Here is a 13,019-nt window from a genome sequence, read left to right on the forward strand (position 1 = left end):
TTATAGGCCAGAAGGGAGTGGCAGGACATCTTTAAAGACTGAAAGAAAGGAACCTACAACCTAGAAGAAGTTACCCAGTAAGGTTATCATTCAGAATTGAATGAGAGATAAAGAGTTTTCTTGACAAGCAAAAAAAAAAAAAAAAAAAAAAAGGAAGGACTTTATCACCATTAAACCAGCTTTATAAGAAATGTTAAAGGATCTTCTCTAAGTAGAAAAGGAAAAGCCATAACCAGAAATAAGAAAATTTGAGAAAGGGAGAACTTCACAAAGCCAAATATTCAATAAATACAGCAAATCAGACATTTAAAAAGCTACTACACAGGTTAAATGAGATGCTTAAAAGTAGATGCAATTGTTGGATGCCAGATAGGGGAATCATTTAGACATAAGGACCAGGCAAGGACTATAAAGATGAATTAAATAACATCTTTCAACTGTGATCCTGTGATTCTTGCAGAAGCAAGACTATTGGCAACAATTTTCCAAAACATGATAGCTAAGTCAAAAGCACCACACTGGAATATGTTATCAAGAATATGCAGTGTATGAAAGACTTTAAAGTAGATTAATGAAGGACTGCATATACCTTTTTTGGAAGTATTATTTTGCTAATGTTTCTGTGCTTTTTCCCTTCTAGGTTATAAATCCTTGTTTATTCAAGGATTATAATCTGATTGGCCAGTTGTGCAAACTAATGCCTATCCATGTTGGTATGAATCTAGAGAGAAGATCACTCCCAAAAAGAAAAGTTGAACCAAGAGTTAAGAATTTTGAGGAATATAATATTTTCAGTAGAATTAAACAGAATCTCCAATTTAACCTTCTTATTCTTCTCAGTTCATTTCCCCCCCAGCTAAATGTATGGTTATATTAAGGCATTATAATTTGAATGGTTAGAAGTTTAATAGTAAAATGATCAATTTAAATTCAATTAAAAATACCATTTCAAGGACACAATAAACAAATAAGGGCTGATAATTAAATGATAATCAATACCCCTTCATTCAATGTATAATCTCCCATGATTTATCCTAGCAGTTGTCCTTTAGCTATTTTAAATTTTGATAATAAATAAGCTTGACTAAGCATTATCCTGTTTAAGTTACTGGGGAGTAAATTGCTATATCAGTTGATCTGCCATTCATTCACTTTCTTTAGTGGGTTAGCTGGGTGGGGAGGTGGGTTAGAGACACTTCTAGGGAAAAGCTGGTTACCCGGTCTAAACTCCTTGTAAGTACACTGATAACTAGATGTTCTGTCAAATAGACGAATGCTATTTACTAGAAGGTCCTTGTTTATTAGATGCTCTTAGCAGATCTCTCTGGTTAAGGACTGTTTATAATAAATAAACCTAGGATGTATAGAATTATCAGGCATGGCTCCCTATAAAATGTCATATAAACTATAAATAAAACACTCCCTTGTTGTATGGGATCATATCGTTCGGAGAGCTCACATTTTATTCTAAGCTGGACATTTTGTTCTAAGCTGGACAGTATGCGTGTGTGGTGAGGAAAGAAAGGACCTGAGAAGCCATGGGAATGTATATTCTTGAAATTATTTGTAAAGTGTGATACTGGGTAAGATCTTTGATTCATGTAAGTCTAACTTGACAATCCTTTGTGTTAACTCAGTTGCTATCATTGGAAAGATTGTTCATAGGATAGCAATTTTCCTAATTTAGATTTTTTTTTTGTGGATAAAGCTTTGTAAGAATCATTCAGTTTTGCAGTCTTATCTCAGATGAATTTTGTTGAACCTTGATAAATTAATTGCATGATGTTTTTTTTTCTCTGAATGTATATTTTCTAGTTGCTATGTAGAAAAGGGTACTGCTCATGATTTCCTTCTAGCCTCAGACACCTTCTAGCCTTAGGTCATCCCAGAAAAGGCTTTCTAAACTGGACTAAGTGGAGCCACAGACAAATATTGATTGTGTACCTATTATGTACCAGGCACTATGTATACTGACACAAATGTGGGCAGGACAGACTCAGTTCCTACCCTTTGAGGCAGCCCACAGTTCATTTTGTCATGGAGTTTGTTTTAGAGATATGGGCAGAGTAGTAAAATGGATAAAAGGAGGACTAACAGATCACCACCAAAACACTGAGAGAAATGTTAGGGCTGTATAAAGTTATGCATACTACTACTTTTAACCCTCTCATCTGCATACTATCTCAGGAAAAAGTCTGGGCAGGCTCAGTTGGGGCAATGGCCTAGGTTGAATTTTGAGCAGCTAAAACTAAGGCAAGATCCTAAGAAAGCCTTGAGTAGGGGGGAGATGGAATATTAAACCATAATTGGGAATGATTGAAATGTCAGGTAGAACAAGTCCATATGCGAAGTTTAAAGGACCAGAGGAAGTCTGGAATTGAGATGCAGAAATAGCATGGACCAAGAGTAAGTAGTCAAGAACAAAGGCGATCTCTTAGAGAGGACTGCTGAGAAGAGCCTTGGGACATTAATATACATATATATTACACACACACACACACACACACACACATATATAATACACACACACACACACACACACACACACATATATTATTTCAGAGAGGAAGAGAGAGGGATAGAGATATAGAAAAATCAATATGAGAGAGAATCATGGATTGTCTGCCTCCTGCACGGCTCCACACTGGGGATCAAGCCTGCAATCTGGTCATGTGCCCTGACCAGGAATGAAACTGTGACCTCCTGGCTCATACTTCGAAGCTCAACCATTGAGCCATGCCAGCTGGGCGAGCCTTAGAACATTTAGAGCTAACCTTTTTTTTCCAGGTGGATGCATGTGGGTTGGTTGGATTTATAAGTCTAGAAGCAGAGTGGACATCTTTGCATCACAGGCTATTTATATGCCTCTGTATCACCGAGTATTTATCTGGCATATAAATGATAAGTAACACACTAGCAAAGTTTTCATTTGTGTATTTGGAAGCTTTATGTTCAGAGGAGTTAAGTAAGTCTTGTAAGTCTCCTAACAAAAAACAATAATGTTACCTGGATTTTATTATATCCTAGGAAAAGTTTTTCTAGTTTTACCAAAGGTTGTAAGTTGTTCAGCTCTCGTAGTCTGTTTTCTTCCAGGTGAAGTGCCAGCAGGGAACTTGGTTTGGCAAAGGCACTGTCATTAAATGCTCTGATGCGGTTATGGTCCACTACCAATTCCTGAAGTACTAGTAAGTTGTCAAGCCCTTCAACTTGACTGATTTCATTCCCTGAAAAAAGGTAAGTCATCATATATTAAGTGAGCCCAAACTTTCCGAATAACGGGTTATCTATCTTCATTTAAATATTTTTCATACATTTGTTTTTGAAAAAGTACTTAAAAGAATGTATTTCCAAGGAGAAATGAAAATGTGATTTTTAAGAAGGTAGACTTATCATCAAACAATATTTTGTAAAATTTCCTCTTTATGTTTGAAAGATTAAGATGTGACATATACAATATCTGTTCAGTAATTAAGTACTAAAATAGTCTTACTTACTGGTTTTGACAAAAGTAGATATATAAAAATGCCAAAAAAGATATGCTCCTGAGTATATCTGATTATTCTAATAGGCATTCAAATAGGTAAATCTAATTATTCATTAAAATAAATGAATTTGTTGTGTAAGTTGAAAAAATATACCTTAATACACTTTTTCATAAAAACACATTTTATACTATAACCACATTAAAAATTAAGAATTCATTACATAATTTTAAAACTGCAGTCCTTTTTTAAAAAATATATATTTTTATGGACTTCAGAGAGGAAGGGAGAGGGAGAGAGAGAGAGATAGATACATCAATGATGAGATAGAATCATTATCGGCTGCCTCCAGCACATCCCTTACTCGGGATCGAGCCCACAACTTGGGCATGTGCTCATGATCAGAATTGAACCCAGGACCCTTCAGTCTGCAGGCCAACTCTCTATTCACTGAGCCAAACCAGCTAGGGCTCAGTCCTTCCTTTATAACCTATGTGTTCTCTCTACTGTAGCAATCAATAGCTTTATAAATATTAATGATCATTTATATGAGAAGATGACTCTTGAGTTGACAAAATACTTTTATATATGTTTCCTGTTTATATATGAGTCCCAAAATAGGACATGGTAAATAATGTTTTTTAATGTTCATAATACTAAGGGTCAGAGAAGTTAAGTGACTTCCTCAAAGACATAAAAATGGCAATATCAGGCCTAGAACTGATCTTTCCATACTGCAAATGAGCAACCTTTCCCAATGTTTTTATTCTGCTTTAATACCCCCTTTTGTCCCATTTCCTAATGAAATCATGAAAAACATATGGAACTATTTTTTCTCCCCTAATATATCTAGTTAGTCATTAAATGCTAGTATTTTCTTTTTTTAAACTGCAGTTTGGACTCACCTCTTACTCATTGTTCTTGTCTGTCACTATTATAGCTGGGGCCCTTGACATTCATGTGCTTTGGAGCCAGAAAGAGCATATGCTTTGGAGCCAGACTGTGTTTTATCCTGTACCATACCATTTACTGGCACAAATTTAGATACATTATTTAACCCCACTGAGATTCAATTTCTTTTCTTGTAAAATGCATATAAAATTACTATGCTGTGAAGGTTGAATTAGATAATCTATGTAGACAAATACCTTGACCAGTGACTCAATAAGTGGCAGCTATTACTGTCAAAGTAAACTGCTTCCTTTCCTGCATAAGGCTGCTTCAGTGTGATCTCCCATGGTAGACACAGCAACACAACACACTTGTCCTATACATTGCTAGATTAAATAGACCTTCCAGGGGTAGGTTGTCTGTTTGTTTTTGTTTTTTGTTTTTTTGTATGTCAATGTTTCTTTTAAAAGATCTGACATTGTTATGTTCAGTTTCTTGTTCTTTTAAGGCTAATTCTCCATGTTCTTGACCCAACTGGCAAGGACCTTTGATAGGCAAAAATATGCATTAAAAAATTAAAAATGGTCTAGAAAAGTCTGTCTTTCAGAGAAAAATTACTATACTCAGATAAACTATGCAGTTATCTCCCCCATATACCTCACTGATGTATTTCCCAACCTTTCTTCTATGTCATTTAATAATTATTTTTTGTTTTTAAATTAAATTTATTGGGGTGACATTGGTTAATAAAATTATATAGATTTCAAGTGTACAATACTATGCTGTACATTGCATTGTGTGTTTACCACCCAAAGTTGAATCTCCTTTCATCACCAAATATTTGACCCCCTTTATTGTTAGACTAATGTTCCAAACCCTGTTTTTTATGCCACTTTTCTAAAAATTTACAATTTCTACCTATTTTCAACTGAAAAATGAGCATTATCCATGAAATTGATAATATTTAGAAACTTTATAACTCACCCAGAGAACTATATGTTCTGTTTTAATCAGGTTAGTGCCTTTCCAAGTGTTGGTCCATAGACACCACAATCTTGCCCTTGTGACTTTCTCCTTCCCCCACACCCTCACTTGCAAAACTCTTGATCATGCTCACTTTCAATCTAACTTCTATTACTTTTTCAGACTCCTAGATATATAGAGGGGTTAATGTTTCAATTTCTCTAAACTTCTGTTGCACTTAAGTTAATAACATATATTCAGAACTTAATTTATTTTTGTTTCAGTATATTTCTATAGGCAGATCTTAAACTATTTTAGAGCAAAGATCTAAATTATATATAATAGCAATAATTTGGTATTTCTGTTTTCTTCCCATACTTTTTATTGTTTTTAAAATAGAACATATATATATATGGAAGCCTGTTCGACTGTTCGACTGGTAGCTATGATGCTATGATGCACACTGACCACCAGGGGACAGACACTCCAACCGGTAGGATAGCTTGCTGCTGGGGTTCGGCTGATCTGGACTGGGAGAGACAGGCCAGACACTCCCTGGAGCCCTCCTGCAGCCCCTCTCCATCCCGATCATGCACTGGTGGGGTCCCAGATTGCAAGAGGGTGCAGGCCAGGAGGACCCAACCGGTGCATGAATCCATGCACTGGGCCTCTAGTATGATATCAAAGTAAATTATGTTGTAATACTATACTGTACAGAGTCCTAGGATATTGCATTTTCTAGGGCTATAAAATATTGCATTTTCTAGAGCAATATTCAATAATCCTAGAATATTGCATTGACATTATTTATGTAAATAACCCAAGAGAAACCCATTTGTGATTACTAAAATATTTTCATCAGTGAATCTGTTTTAAGTAAATGTTGAGGCTTGTATTCGCTTATCAAAAAGGATGATAATCAAGTCAGTTTTTTAAAAAAATATTTTTATTAATTTCAGAGAGGAAGGGAGAGGGAGAGATAGAAACATTAATGATGAGAGAGAATCATTGACTAGCTGCCTTCCATATGCCATGTGCCCTGACTGGGAATTGAACCCAGGACCCTTCAGTCCACAGGCCAACGTTCTATCCGCTGAGCCAAATTGGCTAGGGATATCAAGTCAGTTTTTAATAACAAAGACTTAGGTATTAACAGTGTTGCTACTCACCCTGTAGAAAGAGGAATTTTAAATTTCTTAGTCTGTTTAGTTGCAGCTGATTTAAATTACAAATTCCATTGTAGCCCAAATGAAGAACTTCTAAATTGTGCATTATTGGAGGCAAATTTTCATTGCTTATTATATCTCTGAAACACACATGTAAGTTTGATTCCATAAGCTTAATTTCAAACCAGTTATATCATAAAAAGACAGCCTGTATGTACTTATCATAAATTGAAGATTTTTTAAAAGGATGAATTTCTTAATGTATCCAAATTAAACTGTAGTAAGTTGTCTCTATATTTTATATAATAATTTTGTAATCTTTAAAATATTTTCATATGGTAAAGTACAGAGTTACTTAAAATAAAACACAAGAATAAGTGCAATTAACCAAGAAAGAGAAAAAAAATGCATCCAGATTAGAAAGGAGCAAATAAAATTGCTTTTATTCTAAGGTGACATGATCTTGTATTTACAAAATCCTAAGGAATTCACCAAAAAGAAAACAAAACAAAACAATCCCCTAACCTCCCCCCACATAACTGCACTAATAAATGAGTTCAGCAAAGTCACAGGTTAAAAACTTAATATACAAAAATCATTTGAATTTCTATATATCAGCAAAAAACTGAGAATGAAATTAAGGATTCTATCTACAATAGCATAAAAATAATACATCAGAAAATTTTAACAAAATAAGTGCAAAATGTATACACAGAAAACTATAAAACATTGCTGTGATAAATTAAAGAAGCTCTAAGTGGAGAAATATTTCATGTTCATGGATTAGAAGTTCAGTATTACTAAAATGGCAGTTCTTGGCAGATTGACCAATAGATTCAATGCAATCTCTATCAAAAGCCCAGCAGTGCCCGCTCCCTCTGAAAACAACCATCTTAGGAGAAACCAAGATGGTGACATAGGTAATCACCTATACCTGCTGCCTCTTACAACCACATCAAAACCACAACTAAAACAGCAGAACAACTACCACCCAGAACTGCGGGAAAGCTGACTGAGTGGAAATTCCACAACTAGAGAGGTGAAGAAAGCGCATTGAGACCAGTAAGAGGTGTGGAGGTGTGGAAAGTGCTGGCACCTGGATGTGCTGCTCTTTAAACTGGGAGGTATAAGCTCCCGCTTGCTCTGAACTCCAGTTCCGGGCGACACTTTGGGGGACCCAGGCACATATGGGGTGAAACTGGACTGTCTGGCATCGGGACAGGAATGCGAGGGCGGCTTACTTTTAGAGGTGCTCACAGCGATTATTGTTTCTGCCCGGGGGCACAGGATGCAGAGAACCTGGGACCTCCCTGGTTCAGGGCAGCCATCGCTGTTTGCTCTGTCCTGGTGATTCCCAGATACCCCGCCCCTCCCAATTTACAATCCCACCCAAGCTGTGCACATCAGCTTTTGCATATGAATGGCCTGTCCTTTCACCTAAAAAAAACTTGCAGCTGGGTCAGAGAGCCTCAGAGATTCCAAAAGAAGGCCCACTGCCTGGTAGCAGCAGCGGCCTTGCTTCACAGCTGGGCCTTGTCTGGGCACTTCCAAACCCCATGCAAAGAGGAGGAATCTGCAGATGTCTCTGTAGCTCCTGCTGGGTGGCCCCAGACAGTGGCTGACCTTGCACCTCTTTGGAGATCCAAGAGCCAGTGTAACCAGTTCAGAGTGAAACCAAAGTGGATTACAACTCTTCACATCCATAAGAGACAACACTCAAGGGACAGACTCAGTGAGCACCAAAGCTCTACTGAAGCAAGTTCTGCCCCATAAGGGTGTCTCCTACGCAACAGATCTTCCAGTATAGACACAGCTGGTCATCGCAGCCAACTGGCCTGGAGGTCAACTCCTCCCAGTGATACCAACAGCATTCAAGGGTTTAACTACAACAAAACTGTGCACACAGCCCACAAAGGGGTGCACCAAAAGTGTCCACCTCAGGTGACTGGGGAGGCTGAGCCACTGGGCCTTATAGGACACCAACCAGAGACTTAGCAGCTACCCATTACATAGAAACAAACACAGGGAAGCAGCCAAAATGTGGAGACAAAGAAACAAGTCACAAATGAAAGAAATGGATAAAGCAAACTACTGGATATAAGTTCAAAACCACAGTTATAAGGTAACTCAAGAATCTTCTAGAAACCTCTGAGAAATTTAGTGAGATCCTCAAGAATATGAAAAAGGACCAATCAGAAATTAAGCATACACTGACTGAAATAAAGAATAATATACAGCAGTGATGGCGAACCTATGACACGCATGTCAGCACTGACACACGTAGCCATTTCTGATGACACGCGGCCGCTGAGGCGGCCGCATGCCAAGGATGAAACATTTGCTGCTCCTGAGGATGAAACATTTGCGAAATAATGTTTTTTTCCTCAAAGTGACACACTACCCGAGTTATGCTCAGTTTTTTGGCAAAGTTTGACACACCAAGCTCAAAAGGTTGCCCATCACTGATATACAGGGATTCAACAGTAGACTAGAGGATCCAGAGAATCAAATAAATTATTTTAAATATGAGGAAGCAAAAAACACCCAACCAGAAGAGCAAAAAGAGAAAGAATCCAAAAATATGAAGATAGTGTAAGGAGCCTCTGGGACAACTTCAAGTGTACGAACATCTGAATTATGGGTGCCAGAAGAAGAGAAAGCAAGATATTGAAAACCTATTTGAAGAAATAATGACAGAAAACTTCTACCTGGTGAAAGAAATAGACTTACAAGTCCAGGAAGCACAGAGAACCCCAAACAAGAGGAATCTAAAGAGGACCACACCAAGATACATCATAATTAAAATGCCAAGGGCAAAAGACAAAGAGAGGATCTTAAAAGCTGCAAGAGAAAAACAGTTAGTTACCTACAAGGGAGTACTCATACGATTGTCAGCTGATTTCTCAACAGAAACTATGCAGGCCAGAAGGAAGTGACAAGAAATATACAAAGTGATGAATAGCAAGAACCTACAACCAAAATTACTCTACCCAGCAAAGCTATCATTCATAATTGAAGGTCAGATAAAGAGCTTCACAGACAAGAAAAAGCTAAAGGAGTGCACACAGCCCACAAAGGGGTGCACCAAAAGTGTCCACCTCAGGTGACTGGGGAGGCTGAGCCACTGGGCCTTATAGGACACCAACCAGAGACTTAGCAGCTACCCAGTACATAGAAACAAACACAGGGAAGCAGCCAAAATGTGGAGACAAAGAAACAAGTCACAAATGAAAGAAATGGATGAAAGCAAACTACTGGATATAGAGTTCAAAACCACAGTTATGAACACCACCAAACCAGTATTTTTAAAAAAATATATTTTATTGATTTTTTACAGAGAGGAAGGGAGAGGGATAGAAAGCTAGAAACATCGATGAGAGAGAAACATCGACCAGCTGCCTCCTACACATCCCCCACTGGGGATGTGCCTGCAACCAATGTACATGCCCTTGACCAGAATCGAACCTGGGACCTTTCAGTCCGCAGACCAACGCTCTATCCACAGAGCCAAACCGGTTTTGGCACCAAACCAGTATTATATGAAATGCTGAAGGGTATTCTCTAAGAAGAGGAAGAAAAGGTAAAGATAAAAATTATGAACAACAAAGTGACAACAAACACATATCTATCAACAAGTGAATCTAAAAATCAAGTGAATAAAAAATCTGAAGAACAGAATAAACTGGTGAATATAATAGAATCAGGGGCATAGAAAGGGAATGGACTGACAATTCTCAGGGGAAAGGGGGTGTGGGGATGCCAGAAGAGATGGACAAAAATCTTACACCTATGGACAAAGACAATGGGGGGGTTGGGGGGTGGTAAGATCATGGTGTGGGGTGGGAACCAGGTGGAGGGGAGCTATGGGGAGAAAAAAGAGGAACAACTGTAATAATCTGATCAAAAAAGATTTATTTTTTTAAAAAAGAAAGAAAATAACCATCTTAGCTTAACAATTGTAAGGAAATTCAGTGAGCCCAGAATATCCAAAACAATCTTTAAAAAGAGCAAAGTTGAAGGGTTTACAATTCCTGATTTCAAAATCTATATATATAAAAGCCTAAGCAACCATTACAACTGAACGACCAGAATGACCAGAATGACCAGAATGACTGGAATGACCACCAAGGAGCAGATGCTCAATGCAGGAGCTGCCCCCTGGTGGTCAGGGTGCTCCCACAAGCGGGAGCACTGCTCAGCTGACCAACCCATCCAGGTGGCCCACCAGCCTGGTGGCAGCCACTCCCTCCCTCAGTAGTTCTGCAGGTCCAATCTCCAGAGAATGGGCCAGGCACCAATGAACCAGTGCTGCCGGCTGGATCCCAACAGTGCCACAGACCTCCTGGAAGTCAGCCTCAGGCACCACAGCCACTTCCCCTCTCTAGACCCTCCACAAGGAAGAAATATAAAAGCGGCCGCCAGGTGGCTCCCAACAACCAGTGCGAATGTCAATGGGAAGGATCCAGATCCCAGCCAGCAAAGGCATCCCACCGCTCATCTGGAGGGCCGATCACATTTTGCCCCCCACCCCACCTCCCTTGGGGTCCCTCCCATACATGAATTCGTGCACTGGGCCTCTAGTTTATTATAAGCTGCAGTAACCAAACCAGTCTGGTAAAAAGACAGATACATAGATCAATGGAATAGAACTAAGAGGCCAGACATAAACTTCTACATTTATCCATCAATTGCTTTTCAACAAAGGTACCAAGGAAAGTCAATGGGGGAAAGGATCATATTTTAAATAGTGCTGGAATAATAGATAACCACATGCAAAAAGATGAATTTAGACCGCACATTTTACCTCAAAATATGCACAAAAAATTAAATGGTTCTTAGTCCTAAATGTAAGAGATCAAACATAAGACTTTGGCCCAGTGATTGAGTGTCAACCTATGCACCAAGAGGTCACCAGTTTGGCCAAAACCGGTTTGGCTCAGTGGATAGAGCGTTGGTCTGCGGACTGGAAGGTCCCAGGTTCGATTCCGGTCAAGGGCATGTACATTGGTTGCGGGCACATCCCCCGGTGGGGGGTGTGCAGGAGGCAGCTGGTCGATGTCTCTCTCTCATCGATGTTTCTGGCTCTCTATCCCTCTCCCTTCCTCTCTGTGAAAAATCAATAAAATATATTAAAAAAAAAAAAAAAAAAGAGGTCACCAGTTTGATTCCTGGTCATGCAGGAGGCAGCCGATCAGTGTTGATGTTTCTCTCTCCTGGATGTTTCTATCTCTCTCTCCCTTTCCCCTCCTCTCTCTCTTTAACATCAATAATTACATTTTTTTTAAAAAAAAGAAACATAAAACTTTGAAGAAAATGAGAAAAATCTTTGTGACCTTAGGTTAGGCAAAGAGTTTCTAGGAACAATTCACAAATCCCTATGTGTTAGAGAAAAAGTTGGTAAATTGGACTTTATCAAAATAAAAAAAAATTTTTAAAGACACCATTTAAGAAAATAAAAAGTCACACATTGAGAGAAAATACTTGTAATCATTTATTTAATTATGGGCTTATATTCAGAATATTTAAAGAATTCAATAATAGAAAGTCAAACAAACTAATTAAAATATAAGCAAAAGTTTTAAACAGTTCACCAAAGGAGATATAATAATGGCTAATAAGCATATGAAAAGCTGCTCAATAGCATTAGTCATGAGGGAAATGCAAATTAAAACTATAATGAAATTGCACTTGAAAACCACTAGAGTGGCTATAATAAAAAATACAGACAATAGCAAGTGTTGGTGAGGATATGGAGAAATTAGAGTCTGTATAAAGTATTATTGGCAATGAAAAATGGTGCAACCAATTTTGAAAATAGTTCGGCAGTTTCTTAAAAAGTTAAACATTAAATTACTATACAATGCATCAATTTCACTCTAGGTGTCTACGTAAGAGAAATGAAAATATAAGTGCACACAAATATTTCTACACAAATGTTTATATCAGCATTATTCATACTACCCCCAAAGTGGGAACAACCCAATATCCATCAACTTGTGAATGGATAAACATAGTGTGGCATAGCTATACAATGGAATACCCAACATATTCAGCAATAAAATGTTCACTTACTAATACACATTATAACATGGATTAATCTCAAAAACATTACGCTAAATGTAAGACATCAGATGTAAAAGTCCATATAGTATGTGATTCCATTTATATGAAATGTCTAGAAAACAGACCTCTATAGAAAATAAATTAGTGGTTTCCTGGAGCTAGAGGTGGAACAAGGAATTAACTGCAAATGGACCTGAAGGTCCATTTTGAAATGTGATGGATATGTTCTGAAACTTTATTGTGGTAATAGTTGCACAATTCTATAAATTTATTTATTTATTTTAATATTTTTATTGTTTAAAGTATTACATATAGTAGTACATATATCTCCTTCCCCCCCCAAATTTAGTAAAACTTATACACTTAAATGAGTGAACATAGTATGTAAACTGTACTTTAATAAAGCTGTAAAAACTACTATAAATAGTTCGAACTATAAAGGATGTGTATAAAT

At 37.7% G+C, this 13,019-nt stretch overlaps 1 protein-coding gene across 1 annotated transcript in view; it reads right to left on the reverse strand.

Moving 5' to 3' along the window:
- Positions 1 to 13,019, reverse strand: part of LRRC9 (leucine rich repeat containing 9) — a 95,403-nt gene that overhangs the window by 17,185 nt on the left and 65,199 nt on the right. Inside the window, exons 27-28 of the mRNA XM_054715482.1 lie at positions 6,506 to 6,642; positions 3,007 to 3,224 (exon numbers count right to left, since the gene is read on the reverse strand). Coding sequence (XP_054571457.1) covers positions 3,007 to 3,224; positions 6,506 to 6,642 — 355 coding nt within the window. The remainder of the gene's footprint in view (positions 1 to 3,006; positions 3,225 to 6,505; positions 6,643 to 13,019) is intronic.

The sequence above is a fragment of the Eptesicus fuscus genome, chromosome 5 (genome assembly GCF_027574615.1).
Source record: "Eptesicus fuscus isolate TK198812 chromosome 5, DD_ASM_mEF_20220401, whole genome shotgun sequence".
Classification (NCBI taxonomy): Eukaryota; Metazoa; Chordata; class Mammalia; order Chiroptera; family Vespertilionidae; genus Eptesicus; species Eptesicus fuscus.